We start from the raw sequence: 24,318 nt of genomic DNA, 5'->3' as shown, positions 1-24,318 counted from the left end.
TGAATAATTAATGATAATTGAGGTGTTCACTGCTGATGCCTATAAACTCATCTGGACTAACGATCAGCACTTTCCTTGACTCACATGACACACTAGTGTCACATAGTGGATTTTTCTTTTGCCATTAGTAAAAAGTTGCATTACATTTCCAGGTGGCGAAAAAAAGAAACTATCAAGCTAACATATTTTGTAAACTGCAAAATTTGAGGAAGAATATTTCTCTATTGTATTGGTTCCTTTGATTGTAACACTTAATATTACAGTATTAACAAAATCTTTGGAGGATAGGCACAGAATATATTGAAGACACAGTTTGAAAAATTAAATTAACCGTTTTCTTGATTATATTTGCAAGGAATGAAGCAACTGTTGTATTGACTTTTATCACGACATCCCTGCACACTTGTTTTATACAAAGGCAATAATGCCCCCGGAGAAACCTGAGATCAACTTGTTTATTCTTCACCTTCACTCATGATAAGTTAGCTTTCTGTCGCACATTTCCACTCCATTTCCGTTCTGCACAGAACCACTTGGACAATAAAAACACATACGTCAAGCATCAGCACAGGCGCACCTGAAGGCTGTGTTCTCAGTCCCCTGCTATACCCGTGACTATGTAGCCGGACACAGTTCTAACTCCATCTTAAAGTTCACTGACGACACTACCGTTGATGCACAAAATAACGGATAATGATGAGTCAAAGAATAGGAGGGATATGGATCGTCTAATTGGATAGTGCTGGATTAACAACTTTGCTCTCAATGTCAGTAAAACCATGAGTTGATTGTTGACTGTAGAAGAGGAAGGCCGAGGATCCACAAACTTGTTTTCATCGACAGGTCGGTGCTGGAGAGAGTCAACAACTTAAAGTTCCTAGGCATGCAGATCTCGTCTAGCACATTGATGCAATCAACACATCAACACCACTACTTCCATAGAGTTAGGAGATTTGGTGTGTTGAATGCTCTCTTGAACAGGTTAACGGTAGATGGTATATTGACTGCATCATGGCCTGGTTTGGAGCAAATGCAATTACAAAAAGAGATGAACGCTGCCCGATGCATCACGGGTACTGACCTCCCCACCATTAAAGGGTTCTATAGGATGTGCTGCCTCAAAAAGACAGCCAGCATCATCAAGGGCACATACCACCCAGGCCACACTCTCATTTCATTCACTACTACCATCATAAGATCATAAGCGATAGGAGCAGAATTAGGCCGTTCGGACCATCAAGTCTACTCCACCATTCAATCATGGCTGATCTATCTCTCCCTCCTAACCACATTCTCGTGCCTTCACCCCACAACCTCTGGCACCTGTACTAATCAAGAAAGCAGGCGCCGACCTGTAGGGGGTATGGCTGCCTAGCCTGCAGCTGTCTGTTTTTCATTTCTTTTTTCTTATTTTTAGTTAGTTTAGTGTTTTGTTTTTAAGGAGTTCTAGCTTTTTTATGTGTGGGGGAGGGGGGGGGGGGAAGGGGGAAACTAATTTTCAGGGTCCCTACCTGGTCGGAGATGCAGCTTTTCTCCGGGCTGCACTTTCGACCCGTCCTCGCGGCCTACCAGCGGGCCTGGAGCGGCATTTCCTGAGGGGACCGCCCGGAGCCTCGGCATCGGCGGCGGCGGCGGCATCGGCGGCGGCTGCGGAGCTGCGGGTCCGAGGAGCGAGGGGACCGCCCGGAGCCTCGGCATCGGCGGCGGCGGTGGCGGCGGAGCTGCGGGTCTGAGGACGGCGGTGCAGCGCTGGAGCGCCATTGCGGGGCGGGCGGTGCCTTGCCTGGGTCGCCGCGCTGGAACTCCGGTGAGCTGGGACCGGCGTTAAAAACATCGCGGAGCTGCGGGCGGCGGCGCTGAACTTTACACCGGGAGCCTGGGATCTCGCGACGAGATCGCCAGTTGAGCTCCATTCGGCGCGGCCTTGTCGGCTCCGGAAGCCACGGTCTCGAGTAGGGAGGTGGCCGTTCCAGGGTTCCCATGCCGCTGAGAGGACTCTCCCGACGCCGGAACATCATCACCCGGCGAGGACGGCCTGGAACATCGGGCCTCCGTAGAGGCAACTGTGGAGGCCTCAATAGGCCCGACTATGGGTGGACATTGGGGATGGGACTGGACTTTGTGCCTTCCCCCATAATGGGAACCATTGTGGGGGGATGTTTTTATGTTAAAGCTATTTATTATTGTTATGTTTGTATTCTTTTTTATGTGCTGCATTGGCAAAAAGAATTTCACTACATCTAGGTGTATGTGACAATAAATCAACCTTTGAACCTTTAAATCTATCTATCTCGGCCTTAAATATACTGTATCCACTGACTTGGCCTCGACAGCCTTCTGTGGCAAAGAATTCCACAGATTCACCTTCAGGAAGAAGGTTTAAGAGTCTGAAAACTGTGATGTTCAGGTTCAGGACAGCTTCTTCCTAATAACCATCAGGGTATTGAACACTACAAACTCCAACTAAACTCCAAACTGTGTCTTGCACTAAAAACTCTGTGCTTTTTTTGTTTAGCACTATATTGTTTGTTTTTTTAACTTATTGAACTTTTTTATGTTTGGTTATTATGTTAACTATTAAGTACTGCGTTTTCAAGCCAGCTGTGCTGTAAGTAAGAACTTAATTATTCCGTTTCAGTGCTGGGGCATTGGGGATGATGCCGGGTTCGTCATTACACTCGCAATAGGGTGAACTCGTGATAAACTTTACTTCCAGTGACACAGAAGTCCAGAACCGCCTGTGGGCGCTGTCCCTTGTTACCTGGGCACATGTAGAGTAGCGCTGGCAATCTCAGGCTTGTCTCGGCGCTCGGCCTAGTCTCGAAGGCGGAGGCGTGGCGATCTTAGGCTTCTCTCTGTAGTTCACCCTTGCCTCGAGAGGAGGCGCTGGCAGTCTCAGGCTTATCCTGGTGGCTCAGCTGTGGGGCTTGAAGAGGCGGCACTGAAGGATTTCTGCCTTATCCTGCCAGTTCAGTCTTTGCCTCTGTGTGTGTGGGCAGTCCCTCGTTGTCCATGGGCAGGGTGAGGCAGTGGCATCTCAGGCTCACCGTAGCCACTCAGTCTTAGTCTCAGTAGAGATGCTGGTTGTCTAAGTCTTCTTTCTGGCAGCCCAGTCTTGACTACACAGTGGCACTGGTAGTCTCAGGTTTGTCTCAGTGGCTCAGTTTTCCTCAAAACTGTGAGAGGATAGCACAGCTAGCATGGAGGCGTCTCCCTCTCCCTCTCCCTCTCCCTCTCCCTCTCCCTCTCCCTCTCCCTCTCCCTCTCCCTCCCTCTCTCTCATAGAAACATAGAAATTAGGTGCAGGAGTAGGCCATTCGGCCCTTCGAGCCTGCACCGCCATTCAATATGATCATGGCTGATCATCCAACTCAGTATCCCGTACCTGCCTTCTCTCCATACCCTCTGATCCCCTTAGCCACAAGGGCCACATCTAACTCCCTCTTAAATATAGCCAATGAACTGGCCTCGACTACCCTCTGTGGCAGAGAGTTCCAGAGATTCACCACTCTCTGTGTGAAAAAAGTTCTCTCCCTCTCCTCCTTCCTCTCTCTTCCTCTCTCTTCCTCACTCCTCCTCTCCCACTCCCTCTCTTGCTCCTCCGGCAGGACTGCCTGGGTTTTATGAGCAGACTGACAAGGCTCAGGTGGGCCAATCCAATGAGCTAATTGGACCCATCAGTTAGCAAGGATTGGCCTCTCCTGGCGCATCTGCCTGTGCTAGGGATCAGAGCGGTACCCAAGGGAATGGGCATTGCCACGGTACATATGGTAATTAAACACTCGACTCTTGAAAACCTTTTATTAATGTAAAACAAAAGCTCAATGTCCCCCGTACAGCCTGGGCAGTTCATAGTTCGTAGTTTAGTTAGTGTCTAGTATTCAAGAGCCTGATGGGTTCAAAAGTATAGCATTTCACTGTACCTCGATACATGTGATAATAATGAACCTAAAGCTAAATGAGAGAGTTCAGTTTAGTGGACGGATGAAAAATGTTGGTGTTATTAAAATCTGTTGCTGTAAAGCAATGATGAAGGTTCAAAATCATGCTGGGTATTAATAGTACTAATAAGAAGTAATTTCCTCCAGGAACATTTAAGTTACTAGCAAAAGAGTTAGTGGTAACAACATGAATTTTTTAAGGCAGTATTTTTAAAGAATTATAATGAGACTAAAGGAGACCATTTACTTCTTAATGGAACATCCTGACATCCCCATTTGCCTAGTCTTTTGTCACGGCTCTGCAGATGACACTTTCTCAAGTGCCTAGTCAATTCTCATTTAAAGGCACTTGTTGATTCTCTTTTCATCAGCTTCCAAGGCAGCAATTTCCAGATTATAACAGCGCTGTGATGAAACTGCAATGTTTTCTCTTATCTTCTATCTGTTGCTCAGAATTTTAAATCTGTGTCCCCAGATCTTTTAAATGTCTGTTCATGGGTTTAGCTTCCCACTATTTACCTTATCTAAAGCAATCGTTTCCCATTATTTGTGTTACCTGCTGCCTCACAGCACCGGAGACCCGGGTTCAATCCTGATCTCGGGTGCTGTCTGTGCTGAGTTTGCATGTTCTCTCTGTGACCGCGTGGGATTGCTGCAGATGCTCCGGTTTCTTCCCACAACCCAAAGACATCCGGGTTTGTATATTAGTTGGCTTCTATAAACTGCCCCTAATGTATAGGAAGTGGATGCAAAAGTGGGATAAATATAGAACTAGTGTGAATGGGTGATCAATGGTCGGAGTAGACTCGGCAGACCAAAGAGCCTTTTTCCATGCTGAATCTCGAAATTAAACTAAACAGTTATGAACGTGTATACCTATCAATTCTTGCCTTAATCTTCTTTGGCGCAAGACAAACAATGCTTGATCACCCAGTCTAAACTCATCACTCTTCCCAAGAACCATGCTAGTAATTTTTTTCTGCACCCCCTTTAGAACATTCACATACTTCCTGAAGTTAGAGGACCAGTTGGACACTACTCCAGTTAGTTCCAACGAGTATTGTACAGTTGGGGGGCACAATGGTGCAGTGGTAGAGTTGCTGCCTTACAGCGGCTGAGACCCGGGGTCAATCCTGACTACAATTGATGTCTGTATGGAGTTTGTACGTTCTCCCCGTGTCCTGTGTGGATTTTCTTGGTTTCCTTCCACACTCCAAAGATGTACAGGTTTGTAGGCTAATTGGCTTGGCGTAGTTGTTAATTGTCTTGAGGGTATATGTAGGATAGTGTTAGTATGCAGGGATCGCTGGTCTTCCTATAATGTTATTGATACTGATGTGTATCAGAAACTCAAACTTTTCAGTCTTCACAGGCAGAATTGTATGCAACCACCTAAGATTATCCCTGACCCTAGCACCAAGAAGCAACATAGCACCCTATATTATGTACACAACTACAGAAATCCGTATCTGTATCCCTATCAAACCACTTATGATCTCTACTCACTTGACCTTCCTGATACTCCCTGTCCAACTGAGCCACACATAGCATCATGGCCTTGCCTTTGGCTACAATGCTCAGAAGAATCCTCCATCAATATTTAGAGCCAAACACTTGTCATGGAGCAAGATGCACTAATGGCTCTCCCGAACCACCTACATTTGTTTCTCTCTGCCTGTATCCTTTTGAGCCCAGGATGAACAGCTCTGGAAGATAGATACTCGCTGATCGTTTTGCTGAACACCTTCAACAGTCCACCTAAACCTACCTGATCTCCCAGTTGCTAAGCACTTTATCTCCCCCTCCCATTCCCACACTGACCTTTCTGTCCTGGGCCTCCACCAGGCCCAGTGCGAATTGAAGGAACTGCACCTCATATTTCGCATGGGCAACTTACACCACAGCGGTATGAATATTGACTTCTTTAACTTTAAGTAACCCTTGCTTTCCCTCTCACTCCATCCCTCTCCCTTCCCAGTTCTCTGACCAGTCTGACTGTCCCCCAATTACATTTTATCTCTGTTTGCTTTGTTGTCACCTTCTCCTAGCTAACAATGATCTATTCTTCATTTTCATCTCTTTTGATCTCTTACACTTCCTTATCTCGAACTCCCTCTCCCTTGATGCTCAGAAGAAGGGTCTCAAAATCTCACCTATTCCTTCTATCCAGTGATACTGCCTGTCCTGCTGAGTTACTCCAGCATTTTGTGTCTATCTTCGGTGTAAACCAGCATCTGCAGTTCCTTCCAACACTGAACAGCTCCTGAAATATGCCATCCATGAAATACGCAGTCTCCATCTTAGATAGCAGTGACATTGCTCAAACTCCAAAGCCCAGAGCTCAAGCCCAGTTGGAGACACTACACTGTGGTTATTCAAGACATAAGTTCCCAAGTGGCACAGAGAGGGCTGTGATCTTGGTTCTTGGTTTCTTGGTCCTCCAAAATATTCCAAATGGAATTTAAACTGGAGGTGGATGAGTCCATGAATCTGCAGTGCCTTCCCATGCGTCTGTTTATTGGATTAATTTAATTAATAGTTAGAGAATATTAATTACTACTATTAAAATACTTATCCTGACTGCAAATTCCCTAGCTAATTGTTGAACTCACTGGAGCTCTGTCTCCCATGTTTTACTCTTGTACTTCTAACTATTACATGATGTCAGTTCTTTTCATGCATTCCTCGGAAGCCATACCGTGTATGGAGCATTCCTGCACTGAAAAGCTGCCAAAGGGGAAACTGATAATGGCCATCTATTCTTTAGTGATCTCTGAATTTCAGATTAATGCTCATAGTATTGCTACATTTGAACACCCATTTTCCATGCTGATGCCATGAACAATAATATGTTTTTTGGGAAATAAATCAAACAAAAGCAGAAGCACACTTTCTCAGTATCCTAAATTTCAGCGATTTCAGGCATGTAGCAGAGCTGGTGAAGTAGTTGGCTGAAATTCTGTTCTGTAAAAATATGTTGTCTTTCATTATAGTGTCAAAAAGGAGGTGCTCTTTTAAACTGTTACTTAATTATATCCTGCTATGTTTCAGATGATGGGAATCATTCTGACAAGACCAAAGAATTATTTCCGTGGTCTGAAGCCGCAGACAACAGTAAATCAAAGGGCAAAGACAGACTGACTGGGAGAGCCAGAAGCTTTAAGTAAGTGCAAGTGTGAAAGTGGAACATCTCTATATTCTGTTGGCATCTTTACTGTTTGTGGAACTTGAGGCCACCATAATGTGAGTGTCCAGAATTCAATTATGAAGCTTGGGGCAGGAATGCAAAGACTTCTACTTTTAAATTACTAGTCAAGTTATTATCCTACATGTTAGGTTTTAGATTCCAATACTGATCCAAGAATTCACTGGAGTCGAACCAAGTAAAACTTTTAACAGTATTAGATAATTAAACTTTGTGACTGTTGTTTATCTTAAAATATGCATTATTGACATTGCAGTGTTGTTTGGCACCAAAGAACTCTACCAAGACTGAAGTCATTTGGGACCAGGAGCAAAATCTTGTAGCTCTTCTTGGCCTATAGAGGCTCATCAAAAGTTGTACCTTATGGAAACAGGTCATTTGGCCCACTGTTTAATGGTGTTGAATGGACATCTATACATTAATCCCATCTATTTTTATTAATATTATCTTCCAGAACTTTTATGCCTGAGAGATTCAAGTGCTTGTCTAGATACTTAAATACTGTCGATGACAATGCTCCCCCCACTTTCCCTGGCAGTGTATTCCAAGTACTTGACCAAATATGCCACTCTCTCAAATCCACAGTAAATCTCTTCTGCCTTAAGGGCCTGTCCCACTTTCATGACCTAATTCGCGACCTCTGCCGAGTTTGCCCTTGACACATACTCGCAGCATGGTCGTCACGAGGTCGTGATGTTAGTCGTAGGTACTCGTGGCATCAAGTAGGTCGGGGCGTTTTTTCTAGCATGATGAGAAATGTCCATGAGTAAAATAGGTCGTGAATTAGGTCGTGAAAGTGGGACAGGCCCTTTACCCTATATCTGTCCTTTATTTTTATCTACCTCTGATATGGGGAAATGTTTCCTACAGTCTTCCCATCTACACCCCTCACATTTTCTCCATAGATTTCTCTCATGGACCATCCCTTCTTCCATTCTTTATGCTTTAAAATCTATTTACAAAGTAATATTCAAGAAGTTTTACAAGAATGTTGCCAGAAATTGAAGACTGGAGCTATAGGAAGAGGTTGTGCAGGCCAGGACTTTATTCCTTAGAATGCAGAAGTATGATCTTATGGAGGTGTATAAAATCATGAGGGGAACGGATAGGATGAACACAATATATTTTCCCGGGATAGAGAATTCAACACTATAGGTTTAAGGTATCAACCTATAGAGAGGGGTAAGATTTAATAGGAATCTGCAAAACCTTTTCAGACAGAGTGTGATGGGCATATGGAACGAGCTGCCAGAGGAAGTAGTCGAGTCAGGTACAATAACAACACTTAAAAGACATTTGGACAGGTACATGGATAGGAAATGTTTAGAGGGATATGGGTCAAACGCAGACAGATAAATTAAATGTCAAATTGTAAAAGAAGAAAATTATACTAAATGAAAGTACGATATTGTTTTCTGGAAGAAACTGTGTTTCTGGAATCTTGGCTTGGTGTCGGATACTTTCATACTCAGATTCATTTCCACATTCATGTGATTTCTGCACATTAATAACATAGATTACGTAGATTACCGAACAAACCACTGCTCATGTGCTCAAACATTTCAGCATTGTTTGGGACAACTTGAGGAATCCTCTTTGACTTGATACTGTAGTTGCTCAAATGCTGAACTTTAAAATCATCCTTCAAAACAACATCATCAACAGCTTCAATCAAATTCTCTTCTTGGCTCTCAGAAATGGTGCCTGATTATCTGAAATTGAAAAACCCAGAAAATCAAACCTGCAAACTGCCTGCTCTGTAGAAAACAATGCCTTTTAGTTGTAGTCCAATTTTATTCGGATAATGAATGATAAGGATTCTCTCCATCTTTTCTCAAATTACGGGGTGACATCATATCTTCATGTCTGTGTCAACTGTTTTCGAAGGTGTGTGCTATTTTGGAAAATGAGTACCTGTGCATACACTATTCCCACAGATATCCTTTGGATCCTGGAGATTTATCTTCTTTTAACTCCATTAATATTCCAAAATCATTGTTTTACTCATGCTAATTTCTTTGAGGTCCACAGTAACTCAAGGCAGATACACCACTATAGTTTCTGGAAGGTTTTCTAAGCCAGGCACAAAATATTTCTTTGTTTTTTGAGCCTTGTCCTTACTCCTCAATATAATGTCTCCTCTAAATCTGTAAAGTAAACACATTAACGTAAGCTAATCGTTCTTTTTACGTATGCATGGAAGCTCTGGCAGTGTGGTATATTTCTTGTTCACCTGCTTTTATAATATCTCTTGTATTAATCCCTTAAATATTAGTTATTGCTTGTACACTGTCATACGTTTAATGATTTAAAACGTGAAGATAAGTTGATTTTATTCACACATTCCATGTCATGTTCTTCTGGCCTCAATACTGGCTTAAACAAAAAATCATTCCAAAATGTCCCCTGCCCACCTATGGGCTGTGTTTCAAATTTAGTCAGGAATTCCACCGGGTGGTGCCGTCAGCAATGGCAGCCTTGCCAACAGTCTGTCTGTCTTTTCAACTTTTTTGTTATTTTTAGTGTGTTTTAAAAGTTTGTGTTATTGTTCTCTGGTTTGTTTCATTTGGAGGGTGGGGGACGTGGTCGGGGGAAACTTTTTTTAAATCTCTTACCTTGCCGGAGATACGATTGTTTTCCGGATCGTATCTCCGGTCGCTCTGCGGCCTAACATCATGGAGCTGGAGGCCTTGCTCGGGACTGACTTTGAGCCCCACCGCGGGGGTGTGGACACCATCGGAGCCGATCCGTTGCCTGGGATCGATGCTCCAACGGATATGGAGCTTAATCACCCCAACGCGGAGGGCCCAACCACCGGGTAAGGGAGCCAAGATCGCCCCGTCAATAGAAGGCTCGAGACCCCTGACCGCGGGAGAACAAAGAAGGGATCCATCACAGTGAGGAATGTGTCACTGTGGTGGATGTTTATGTTAAAATGTATTTTGTGTGTCGTGTTGCTTTTTATTGTTATGACTGTATGACAAATCAAATTCCTCATATGTTGCAAACATACTTGGCTAATAAAGTATGACTATGATTAGTTGGCCTTGCTCCCAGCTGAACTAAAAATACATTCAGGAATATTCCTGGCAGTGCTCCTCAGGCCCCAGTTCCAGCTGCACCTCATATCATTTTCTAAGAAATCTTTTCCATACCATTGATGCATAGTTAACTTAAAAATCTCCTTTGCTGCATAAATCAATTTAATACAGAGATTCTGTCTCCTGCTTGCTCCATAATTAATTAACTAACAGTTGCTAAATTTATTTAATTGAATGCATTTGTGAAGAACCGTTCCTGTCTTAAATTCACTTCCTCTGGCTTCCTAACAAAATGTAATACAGGATACAATACAATACAATACAATACAATTTATTTGTTGTCATTTGAACCCAGAGGTTCAAACGAAATTTGGTTTCTGCAGTCGTACAAACAAGAAGAACCAAGACACAACACAATTTACACGAACATCCATCACAGTGAATCTCCTCCTCACTGTGATGGAAGGCAAAGTCTTATCTCTCCCCTGCACTCCTCGTTCTCCTCCCGATGTCAGAGTCAAAGACCCCGGCGGGCGATGGTAAATAAGTCCTGCGGCAATTATAAAGCCGCGCCAAGTGATGCAAGGCCGCGCTCCGGGTCTTGGTGTTGGAGCCCCCGGCGAGCGCTAACAAGTCCCGCGGCCATTTAAAGCCGCGCCGGGCGATGATGTAAGGCCTCCGCTCCAGGTCATCCTCAACCCCGCAACTCGGGCGGGAGAAGTCGCCGTTGCGGAAGCCCCGAAAAGCGGTCTCTCAGCAGGGACCGCGGGCTCCCGGTGTTACTGTCTACCAGACCTGCGGTAAGCCTCTGAATCCCCGGGGGTCGGGTTGCAGCAGCTCGCCACCACCACTCCTCCCGCTCCGAACTCGGCCAGCTCCACAATGGTGGGTAAGTCCGCAGCTCCGCGACTGGAGCCCCAGGTCGTTCCGGTTGGAGGCTGCTCCACGGTGCTCGGCCCCAACGACAACGGAGACCCGACAGAGAAAAGGTCGGGTTCTCCGTGCAGGGGAAAGATTTTAAAAAGTTTCCCCACCCCCCGCCCCCCGCCCCCCACACATATACCCAGTTAAAAAAAAAAAAAAAACTACATACATACAAACGAGACAAAAAATAAAAAAACGACAGACGGACTACAGAGGCCGCTGCGACGTGAGTCGCGCCACTCACCCGTAGAAACAAGGAACAGCAGATGCTGGTTTATACCAAAGATAGACACAAAGTACTATAATAACTCAGCAGATCAGGCAGCATCTCTGGAGAAAAAGGATGGGTGACGTTTTGTGTCGGGATTCTTCTACAGACTCAGAAGAAGACTCAATCTGAAGAAGGGTCCTGACCTGAAACGTCACCCATCCTTTTTTCTCCAAAGATGCTGCCTGTCCTGCTGAGCTACACCAGCACTTTATGTCTATTTAATACATGATCAACCTGTTTGTAGTGTATTCCAGAAAAGACACAAATCAATCCTTTTGTCATATTAGTTTTCTCTTCTTCTGTCGTATGTCTTTTAGACCTGCAGCTCCGTTGAGGCGAGCCAGGCCAACGTGTCATCGTCCAGGTCAATCAGACCTCGTTCACCATTCGGTGGCCGTTGTTTGGGGCAACTGGTGACTATGTGCTCCACTGTTTGTGTTAGGTCCCCACAAGGCGCTGACCACAAGACCCCACCTTTTCATCGCTACCGCGTCCGCAGACCGCTAAAAAAAAAATCATATTAGTCACTTCATGCCTGAGGGTCAGTCGTGCGCACTGATGTTCACTTTGAGCCTTTCAGTTTTGAACAGACCCACCGAGTTTTCCGCAGCAAGTGACCACCCCTGTACACTAGCACTATCCTACATACTAGGAACAATTTACGATTTTTACCAAAGCCAATTAACTGGCAACCCTGTATGTCTTTGGACAGTGGGAGGAAATTGGAGCACAGTTACAGAGTCACATAGTCAGGATCGAGCCCGGGTCTCTGGCACCGTGAGGCAGCAACTCTACCGCTGCTCCACTGTGCAGCATTTTGATAAGACAAACCAGCGCAGGATTTACACCGTAAATGAGAGGGCTCTGAGGATAGTTGTAGAACAGAGAGACCTCAGGGTGCCAGTATATAGCTCCACAAATGTGGCAACACAAGTGGAGAGATTGGTGGAGATGGCATTTGGCATATTTTGTCTTCATTGGTCAGGGTATGGAATAGGAGCTAGGGCGTCACGTTACGGGTGTACAAGGTAAGGTCACATTTGGAGTACTGTGTATAGTTCTGGTCACCCTAATATAGAATGTCATTAAATTGAAAAAAGGAGGCTGAATAGGCAGAAACATTTTCCCAGGAACATGGCAGGTTAGGGGGTAAATATACAAGTTCATAAAATAACGAGGGACATAGATACGATGAATAGCTACATTTCTTTCTTCTATTAGGGGAGTCCAAAACTAGAGGACACATGTTTAAGGTGAGAGGTGAAAGATTTAAAGGGACTTAAGGGCCAACTTTTCTCTCGGAGAGTGGTGCATGAAACAAGTTACCAGAGCAAGTGGTAGTGGAGGTGGGTACAATTACGACATTTATAGGACACTTGGATAGATACATGGGGAAGAAAGGATTGGAGGGATATGGGCCAGGCGAAGGTAAGTAGGATTGGCTCAGTTAGGGCAACTTAGTCAGCATTGATAAGGACCCATTTCTGTGCTGTCTAACTCTGTGCCTCTAACTATCTTCACAACTGTGATCTGATTTACTATGGTGGGAAAACAAGAGGTTACAGGATAAAATTGGAACACCTTATTTTCGAGGGATGAAAATAAACAATGCAACTGTCTCCATGACCCCCAATAAAAGCTGGAAATGACAGCTCCTGCCTTCCTTCAGTTTCATATGAATGGTTGGCAATAACTGAGAAGTGTAGTCTCATTAACAAGTTGATGGTCATCCTGCTAATATACCGCTGTCACTTGAACGACCCACATCTGCCATGATTTAAACAGAAGTATGCAGATCATGTCATTATGGAGTGGGATGGCAACAGTGGTCAGATTTCTGAGTTCACTAATATAAGTCTTCTGATTCTAATATTTGTTTAATTTTAAGCCCCACCCTCTCCTATGTCGATTTAAAATAATAAATGAAAATATCACAAAGCATAAAACAAATAATTTTTCATGTTTAAGAACAAATAAAATTGTTTCCTGGAAAATGGGAAAATAATCCTTGTAATCTATGTTGTCAGCCAAACAGATGTATTTTCCATTATTTGTGAAAAACATGTCTTTGGTAGACACGAAATGCTGGAGTAACAGCGGAACAGACAGCATCTCTCTGGTAGTAAGGTCATCTCTTTTTGCATATATTCTTGTAGTTTTCATTATTTTTCACTACAAAAAATCCAAGGTTAGGAATATTACAAGCAACAAGAATATGAAATGTAATACTATATGATAGAAAAGGAAAAAAAGTAGTAAATGGGACCTTTGGCCAATCAGAAGAAAAATTAGCAGTCTGCATGCTTTGTTCATTTATACCAGGTCGGAAAGCAAAAGTGCAGGCTCGAAGAGCCAAATGGCCTCCTCCTGCACCTATTTTCTATGAATATTAATTGAAATAGAATGTTTGGCATCATGGGAATTGTAAATAAATAATTAAAATTCAGGGACTGATGGACATTTGAGCACTAGGAGGTAAAGAGTATGGAAATGGATGGGAAAATTGAAAAAGTAGATTGAGGAAGCAGCTCTGAGGCTGCTGGAGAGCCTTCTCCCTCTCCTGTATTATTTGCAAATTTTCAATGAATTCTTTCATTTTCTTAATCCTGTATAGGTAATTTTTTTTTTTTAATATATTTTTTTATTAAAGGTAATCAATTACAATGCTTCAAACAACTTTATATCAAATTAATTCAATTTGCATTAAGTAAAACACTAGTAATACTTATCTACTGTTTTTTTAGAAATAATGATAGAGAAAGAATAGAGAAAGAATAAATCATTAAGAGAGTGATTAAATAATAATTTGATTATATATAAGAAAGAAAAGAGAAACGAAAAAAAAAAAAAAAAAAAAAAAAAAAAAAACATTTTTAGTAACCACAATATGTATTATTAATAACACTACTACAAGTGATAGTATCAATAAAGGCATATATGTAATTCCAATATAAAAATGAATTATTCTCACCAAATCCCGCAGGGTGCACGTCGAGCTGTGTTGCCAAGAACAGCTACTTCTCTAAATACTGTATATATGGAGACCATATCTGTTCAAAAGAATTATACTTGTCCAATAGGACAAATCTAATTCTTTCCAGATGTAACGTCTCCATCATCTCTGTTGCCCACATTTTGGTTGTGGGGGATAATGTTCCCTTCCAAAATTTCAATATGATTTTTTTTTCCAATTATTAAACAGTAATCAAAGAAATTTCTTTGATTTACTGTAAGTGATAGATGTAAATCCGGAATTCCAAATATTATTAGCTTTGGGTTAGGGTCCAATTTAACTTTGATGACTTCAGAAATAACTTTAAAGATTTCTGTCCAGTAATAATTCAATTTAGGACATGTAACGAAACTATGTATTAAATTTGCCTCTGCTTTCTTGCACTTATCACAAATAGCGGAGAGATTCGGAAAAATACTATTTAATTTAGTTTTCGAATAATGTAACCTATATAATACTTTAAATTGTATCAGTATATGTCTGGCGTTTAATGAACACCGGTGTATTCGTTGTAGACTTTCTTCCCAGTTTTCTTTTGTTATAGCCAATCCCATTTCATTTTCCCATGCTTGACGATATACTTCCGTTATTGGATTCTCCTTATCCAAAATGATGTTATATATATAGGCTATTAATTTTTCTGTATTTGGATATAAATTAAACAGTTCATCTAACAATCCTGCTTCTTTATTTTTATAATCTTGTGTATTGGATTTAATATAATCTCTAATTTGTAAATACCTAAACAAATGTTGTGGAGACAATCCATAAATATCTTGTAACTCCTGGAATAAAAGAAATTTTCCTTTTCTATACAGATGTTCTATCCTTGTAATTCCTAAATCATCCCATTGTTTAAACCCCCCATCTAATATAGCAGGTTTAAACGATGGATTATTCATAATTGGTAATCTAAATGAGAGATTATCCAAGTGTAGAGTCTTAACTATTTGTTTCCAAATACGTCTATTATTATATATTATTAGGTTGTCTTTATAATATTTTTTTTGTACTTCCGTTGGTGCAAAAATTATCGAACCTACATTGAAAGGTAGACAGTCCTCCTTTTCTATATTTAACCATGTCGGTTCATGATCCATATTTACCCACCAGAAATTCATATTCTTAATCTGAACAGCCCAAAAATAATATAAAAAGTTTGGAAGTGCTAATCCTCCATTTATCTTAGCTTTGCATAGATGTTTTTTATTTATTCTGTGATTTTTATAATCCCAAATAAAGCTATTGACAATATTATCAATTTTTTTAAAAAAAGTTTTCGGAAGAAAAAAAGGAATAGCCTGAAACAAATATAACAACTGCGGTAGAAATACCATCTTTATGGCACTTATTCTACCAATCATGGATATAGGCAGTGTTTTCCAATATAAAATATTTTTTCTAAGTTTATCTAATAGTTGAGGATAGTTGGATTTTATTAATGAGTTATGAGTTTTAGTTACGTTAATCCCTAAATATTTAAGTTTGTCTGTAACTACTTTTAATGGGTATTGTTGTAATGTATTAAGATTTATTCCTGTTATTGGCATAATCTCGCTTTTATCCCAATTAATCCTATACCCAGAAAATGCACCAAACTTAGTTATAATGTTTAGCAGGTTGGGAATACTAATTTCCGGTTTTGTAATATAAATCAAAACATCATCTGCATATAAAGAAATTTTATTAATTGTTGTATCAGTATTATAGCCATATATTTCAGGTTCAGATCTAATTTTTTCCGCCAATGGTTCTATCACCAATGCGAACAATAAGGGTGATAACGGACATCCCTGTCTGCATCCCCTAGAGAGTTTGAATTTGGCTGATAAAATTTGGTTAGTCAAAATTCTTGCCATAGGATTCGAGTATAAAATTCTTACCCATTTACAAAATCTATCCCCCAATTGAAACTTTTCCATTATATTAAATAAATACATCCATTCCACCTGATCAAACGCTTTTTCTGCATCTAGTGATATAACCGCTAGTTCCGTATCTCGTATTCTTTTTGAATATATAATATTAAACAAACGTCTGAGATTATGGGATGAGTAACGTTTTGGGATAAAACCTGTTTGATCATAATGTATTAATTTAGAGATCACTAAACTTAATCTCCTAGATAAGACCTTAGTTAATATTTTTTGGTCTGTATTTAAAAGGGCAATCGCTCTATATGATCCAGGATCTTCCAAATCCTTATCTACTTTAGGGATGAGTGTAATTGTGGATTCATTTAAAGATTCTGGTAATTTTCCTTGGTCATATGCATATCTATACATTATTTGTAATCTTGGGGAAATCAGATCTTGAAATTTTTTATAAAATTCTGCACTCAGGCCATCTGGGCCCGCTGCTTTTCCGTTCTTAAGTGAACTAATTGATTCTATAATATCTTTTACTGTTATTTCAGCATTTAACAATTCTCTACCTTCCTGATCTAAGCTATTGATTTGACATTCTTGTAAAAATATTTCCATACTATCTGTTTGTCCTGTTAGTTTTGACGAATAAAGATTTTTATAATATTGTAAAAATCTATCATTAATATCTTTTGGAGTAATTAATATATTTCCATACTCAGATCTAATTCCGTGTATCATCTTCTCATCTTCTAATTTTCTAAGCTGTCGTGCTAGTAATTTTTGTGGCTTATCTCCAAATTCAAAATACACTTGCTTAGTTTGTTGAAAAAGTTTAATCACTTGATTAGAATATATTTTATTTAATCTATATTTTACTGATGCAATTTTATTACTTAACTCTTTGGAAGGCTGTTTTATATTTTCATTATCTAGACGTTTTATCTCATTTTCTAAATTTTGTTCTATTTTTCGATTTTCTTTATTGAGATGTGCTTGTGCGGATATTATTGCGCCACGCATGAATGCCTTAAATGTGTCCCAAAATAGTGATGGAGAAGTTTCAGGATTATCATTAGTTTCAAAAAATAATTTAATCTGATCCATCACATATTTACAACAGTCATTGTCCTTTAATATCTGAGGGTTAAATCTCCAGGTAGTAGTTTTATTAGATATATCTTTTAATTTTATCTTAAATGTTAATGGCGCATGATCCGAGATGATAATATTATGATATTTTGCATCATACGTAAAAGGAAGTAATTTAGAATCTATTAAAAAATAATCTATCCTCGAATAGGTTCCATGTACGGGCGAGAAAAAAGAATATTCTCGTCCGGATGGGTTATCTAACCTCCAGATGTCTTTAATATTAGATGTATTGATAAAAGCATTTATGAATTTACTTGATTTCGAGGCAGCTTTCCTTTTTGCGGATGATCTATCTAGATAATTATCTAAAGTACAATTTAAATCACCTCCAATTATTAAATTGTGTTGAGTGGATATAGGAATATTATTAAATATTTTCTTAAAAAATAATGGATTATCAAAATTAGGGGCATATATATTCATTAAAATTACCTTTTTTGAATATAATTCCCCTGTAATTATTACATATCTGCCTTCTTTATCCTCTATAATAGAACTTTGTATGAAAGGTATACCTTTGCGAATAATTATTGCAACTCCTCTAGATTTATGAATAAATGTAGAATGATACACCTTAGAAATCCATTTAGCTGTTAATCTATGTTGAGCATCTTTTTTAAGATGAGTCTCTTGAAGGAAAATGACATCTGTCTTCAATCTGTTCAACTGAGCTAATACCTTTCCCCTTTTAATTGGTTCATTAATTCCTTTTACATTCCAACTGCAGAAGGTTACTCCATCACCCCCAGTCTTCACCTTTATATCATGCATTTTACTATTAGGGCGGTTTTTTTTGGAGTAGCCTTCTTGACTCACCCAGCTCCCCGTTGCACCCGGACATCAATCCAATGAGAATTTCTTTCCACCTTAATCCACATCTATGTCTTCTTAAACTAAATACACAATATCCTTCACATCTACATTCAAATAATATATAATATAAGATCAATAAAAAACAAAAACAATAAGAAATATCAATAATAAAAAAAAAGTAAAGGGTGTTAATAGGGTGCTCAGAAAAAAAAGAAACTACACTTGTATAGTGTGTAGTATGTGAAGGTGAAAGCCACACTAACGTGGCCATTAATCTAAAGACTTCCGTTTTTTTAATAAAAAAAAGATGTTGATTATACCAGCTCCTATCTCAAATGCTATATATATTGGGGTGGGGTACTAACTTTATATACTTAGTACTTAGTAATTATTTCTATTATTCATATTACTATTTGCTAATTACTAATATCAATTGTATTTAATACTATAATATGTAATACTATTATCATGGAATAATTAAATATTTTCTAATAATTAATACAGAACTACTACTAAATGCCCATTATTCCACTTCCTTCTAAGTAAGTATTTCATAACCACAGGTCGATGATAAAAGTTCAGTCCTCTCCTTCTCCCTCGGGTTCTTCCTCCGCATCTTCTCTCTCTTCATCTTCTGGCTTCTGCTGTATGCCTCGGGCGAATTTCAATGCTTCAGTATGCTTAACGAAACGATATTCCTTGTCATCATAAGTTACTCTCAGTATTGCTGGGTACATCAAGCCATATCTCAGATTCTTAGTATTCTGTACATTCCTCAGGATACCTTTTGTTTCTTTAAATAGAGCTCTTTTCTTGGCCACTTCTGCTGGGAAGTCTCTAAAAATACTGATGTTGTCTCCCTCGTATTTCAGGTTTCTCTTTTTTATTATTATCTTCATCATTTCTTCGAAGACATGGTCAAAGGCCACTTTTACAATCATTTGTCTGGGCGATGAACCTATCCCAGGGGCCCGTCTTAGAGCCCTATGTGCACGGCTCAACAGGGGTTCATGATCCAAATTCAAAATATCCATTAAAAGTTTTGCAACAAATTTTCGAGGATCTTGACTCCCCTCACGACCTTCGCTCAGACCAACTATACGCAAATTTTTACGGCGTTGGCGTCCCTCCAGATCGATACATTTCTCGTTTGTTTTATGTAATAATTCTAAGAGGCGTTTGTTCTCGGCACGGAGTTTTTCGGTCTCCTTAGTATTCACTTCAGCAATTTTAGTTAGCTCTTTAATTGCTTCGCCTTGTTGGTCTAGCGAAATTATAGTAGGATCTATCTTGTCATCCAGCTTTCTTTCCATCCCAGCAGCTATTTCCTTTACATCCTCAATTTGAGTTTGTAACTCGGCATTAGCCTTTTCCTTCCACTCATCCATCATACTTTTTACCGTCGTTATAACTTGTTTTATTAAGTCTTCTTTATCTTCTTTATTTTTCTCGTGAGACACCAGCATATCCGCTTTTAAACTTTTTATCTCCTCCATATACTCCTTCCTCTGCTTCTTTATCTCCTCCATATACTCCTTCCTCTGCTTCTTTATCTCACCTAGAATGGTAGTCTTAAGTTCCTCCATTTCAGCTTTCCTCTGTGAGACATCTTCTTGAGAAGCAGAAGCAGCAGCAGCTCCCGAGCTGAGGCCAGTTTCCCTTCTCGTAGCTTTTTTTCCAGCGGTGGGGGTGGGGGAGCGCTGGGTCATAATTTCTTCTTAAAATCGCGCGCCTGATGACGTCACGCACCTTTTAAACGCTGCCGGAGCCGTTCACAATCGATCTCCTGTGGTAAGTGCGTTTGTTTGACCCTTTTACCCCCGTTTTAAATTCAGTTTTTTTCGGAGCTGTAATGGCGCGATTCCACTCACATCGTGGCGCCAACCGGAAGTCCTGTATAGGTAATTTTTATTGGAAGTTTTAAATTTACACAATTTGTTGAAGTGATCAATTAAGTAACAGAATCATATTAGTAAATTGAACCATAAAATTGTATTATATGATAATAGTAATAATGTAGTAATAATAAGTAATAGTAATAATAGTAATAATGAAACTGGATTACTAAATTGTGTATTGGAAGGTGTATTGTACAATAAGCTAATGTGATTATCATTTATTGTATAAACAGGATGGATAATAGAGCGAAGACCTATATACAAAGAGATGCTACGGAACAAGTATGTATGAGATTCTGCTAATCTAAGGACATTGTAAAAAAATGTAGGAGATCTTTCGTGTTTCCTTTTCTACGATTTTCTACATTTCTAATAAAATATGAACACTTTTAACAAGCCAGAGAGAGATAGAAAATGTATTTCATAAATTAAAATAAAATGGTCCCAGGTGTAAACTCTCTCCTATCAAACAGTAATGATTTGGAATGATGCCAGTACTGGCTATCGAGTGCACACTAAGGCCAGCTACATTCATGAAAAAATGTACAAAGCAATATTTATTATATTTGAAAAATATGTTAACCTTTTAATTATAGGCATTAAGTCAACAGTCTTCCTGCCAAAATCCTTCCTCAGTGTAAACTGTTGCAACAAAATTTAATAACCGAATTTTGATGACCGAATTTTCTTTTTTCTCCCCTCATAGTCTTAAACTCAATTTTGTAATATAAAAGTGGGAAAAAACTTGTAAAGTCCCACAAATTTCCTGCTGTCAGCATCAAGACAGTGTGGTTGGGGGTAGCCACATGAATGAGCAGCAAAGATAAGATATTTGAACCTAAGTTCAAACAAAATTACGTTTCTGCAGTCATACAAGACACACAATGAACACAATTTACATAAACATCCATCACAGTGAATCTCCAAACACCTCCTCACTGTGATGGAGGGCAAAGTCTTGTCTCTCACCTGTTCCTTATTCTTCTCCCGATGTTAAAGCCCCCAGCGGGCGATGGTAAGTCCTGCGGCTGGTAAGTCCAGTGGCCGTTAAGGCCGCGCCGGGCGATGTAAGGCCCTGCTCCGGGTCTTGATGTTGGAGCCCCTGGCAGGCGATGGTAAGCCCCGCGGCCGTTAAAGCCGCGCCGGGCGATGTAAGGCCCCGCTCCGGGTCGTTTTTAACCCCGCAACTCGGGCGGGAGAAGTTGCCGTTGCAGGAGCTCCGAAAAGCGGTCTACCACCACGAACCCACGAGCTCCCGATGTTACCGTCCACAGGGCCTGCAGCTGGAGCCTCCGAACTGTACCCTTCTGCTAGTTTCAGTGTTGAACTGGTTTATCAATTTCATCAGTTCAGAAAGGGAAGCATCGAGCATATGCACACTTGATGCACCATTACATCCATCACCTCAGTGTGGACTCAACTCTGTTCCAGCATATCATCCTCACATCAACTTATCTTGCAGGTTTATCTTTCCTATTCTCCAACTACTCAGCCACCACTGGCACTCAACTTCAACTTAACACAATCTTACTGTTGCCACTTGCAAATGTACACCATTTACCACTAATCTTAATCAAAGGTATTTTTCTTTTACATAAGGAAAGAGTACAGAGCAGTAGGGCCAGGAGTAACTTAAATGTAGTTCTGTTGGTAATCAGAGAAGTATCAGATATGAGGAGAAAGTTCCATCTCATATAAGAGAATGGAGTGGCTGGGCTTGTATGCTCTGGAATTTAGAAGGATGAGAGGGTATCTTGTTGAAACATATAAGATTATTAAGGGTTTGACCACGCTAGAGGCAGGAAACATGTTCCCGATGTTGGGGGAGTCCAGAACCAGGGGCCACAGTTTAAGAATAAGGGGTAAGCCATTTAGAACAGAGATGAGGAAACACTTTTTCACACAGAGAGTTGTGAGTCTGTGGAATTCTCTGCCTCAGAGGGTGGTGGAGGCCGGTTCTCTGTATACTTTCAAGAGAGAGCTAGATAGGGCTCTTGAAGATAGCGGAGTCAGGGGATATGGGGAGAAGGCAGGAACGGGGTACTGATTGGGGATGATCAGCCATGATCACCTTGAATGGCGGTGCTGGCTCGAAGGGCCAAATGGCCTACTCCTGGACCTATTGTCTATTGTCCTGCAGAATGCAAAATTTCAACTAGGTCCAACCCTTGGAACACAACAGTGAATTTAATAGTTTCCGATCACCAGAGTTTTTATTAGAATTGGACAGTGGAGCATCAGATGCAACAAATACACTTAGAATCCTGCAGTCTTGCACAGAACTACTGATTTTTAGCAAAGTTTGATTCTGGCTGGGCAGTGGGAGGATAATGATGATAATATGGTTAATGGAACTGATCAATGTCTTTCATTTCTCTTCTATTATTCTTTGACCCCCCCCGGCCGTTAGTACCCCATCTGTTGTCCTATAAATACAGCTGCAAGTGCCACAGTTTGTGGTATGCCCAACATCCATTGACCTGACCCTCATTGATCATCTTCGTGAATGCCTCAAAATACTCAGTCAAGCTCATAAGACATGACCTGCCCCACATATTTTTTGATTTGAAGTCTTTGATTAGTTTTGTACCACAGGGATCAGAGCTGCGGCTCACACTATTTATTCTATACACAAACAACTTGGATATGAACATAGGAGGTATGATTAGTAAGTTTATTAGTGAGGATAGTTTTAATAGTGAGGAGAGTGGTTGTGGAATAGAGGACAGCATGGATCAGATGGAACTTCATCTTGGTCAGTACAAGGATAGTGAGAAGACTGGGGCAGGGAAAACCATGTATGGTAGAGCTGTAGGGATTATTGAAGAATAAGAGACCTCGATATATAGATCTAAGAATCTTTGAAAATGGCAGCGCAGCTGGTTGAAGACGTGGAATATTTCATTTAATAAGAATGGGAATGTCAAGCATAATCTCTCTACTTTTGCTTCAATCCCCTAGCTATGAACAATAAGATTCTGTAGAAATAAAGAACTGCTGGTTAATACACAAAAGGACACAAAGTGCTGGAGTAATTCAGCAGATCAGGAATGACCTGAAACGTCGTCTATCCATGTTCTCCAGGGATGCTGCCTAACCGGCACTAAGTATCACCAGTACTTTGTGACCTCTTGAACAATAAGATTCTGTTGGGTTTCTTAATTACTCACTTTATCTGTAAACTATTGTGAATCAAGCACTAGAATATCCAGATCCCTTTGCATCTCAGAGCTCTGCAATCTCTCACCAGGTACATAATTTTTTTTTAATATTTGGAGCCAAAGGGGACAATTTCTCATTTTCTCACATTTCTAATCCAATTGTCAGATCTTTGCACATATTACAGGTACATTTCCTTTTGTAACTTCCTTAAACCTTCGCAACTTACTTTCCTACCTCTCTTTTTGTCCAGTAAATTTAGCAACCATTCTTATATTATTCTGAAGACTGCAAAGCGTATAGGTATCATCACAACTGTGAAATTCAAAACGAAAACCAAACGCAGGTTCCCACCCAAGGTTGCTGATTCCAATGTTATGCTATCATGGAGAGTGGAGGTTAGAGAATGTGAAAATTGTAAACTAGTTTCTGCATATTATTTTTTATGTTCTTAGAAGTCAAAAATGTTTTGTAAGTCAGCAGGTTAGTATAAAACAATGTCCTATTGCCCAGAATTGCCAATTGTATATTTCCTCCCAGTAAGAAAAAGATCAATATACTAGTATGCTTCCAATCCCCTAGCCAACTACATATCCAAGTTACCACTTCCTTAGCATCATGTGTGCTTTTGCTTTATGAATGTCTAATATGTTTATTATCTTAAGTTGCAGATGAAATTAATTGTCTAGATGAAGGCAACAAAATCTAAAAGTGATGAGCACTGATTTCAGAAAAATAGGCTATTGGTTTTCAAACTTGAGACCACTTTCGAGGCAATGACCAGATCTAGTGGATGAAATCTATTGGATGTGGTGTATATTGGTGTTGCACAAAGGTTTTGACCCGTTGCCATATAGGATGATAAACTGGTGAGTTTTGAGGGAGGATAACAAATTGGATTAAAAGTTGTAGTTAGAACTGATGTATACATTACCTGTTATGTCCAATTGAGAGAGGAAATTGTCCCATGAAGTACCAGTGTAGTCACTCATTAGCGAGACATTCAGTGAATGGAATCCCTTCTGGTTGTGAG

General features: G+C 40.2%; 1 protein-coding gene across 3 annotated transcripts in view; it reads left to right on the top strand.

Moving 5' to 3' along the window:
* The window catches only part of LOC116976741, a 201,416-nt gene that overhangs the window by 140,273 nt on the left and 36,825 nt on the right, over positions 1-24,318 (top strand). For all 3 annotated transcript variants that reach the window (XM_033026629.1, XM_033026630.1, XM_033026628.1), the window contains 2 exons: positions 6,993-7,104; positions 20,360-20,408. In XM_033026629.1, coding sequence (XP_032882520.1) covers positions 6,993-7,104; positions 20,360-20,408 — 161 coding nt within the window. The remainder of the gene's footprint in view (positions 1-6,992; positions 7,105-20,359; positions 20,409-24,318) is intronic.

This window comes from Amblyraja radiata, chromosome 9 (assembly GCF_010909765.2).
Source record: "Amblyraja radiata isolate CabotCenter1 chromosome 9, sAmbRad1.1.pri, whole genome shotgun sequence".
Classification (NCBI taxonomy): domain Eukaryota; kingdom Metazoa; phylum Chordata; class Chondrichthyes; order Rajiformes; family Rajidae; genus Amblyraja; species Amblyraja radiata.
Note: the sequence above shows the minus strand (reverse complement) of the source record. Positions and strands in the feature narration are given on the sequence as shown.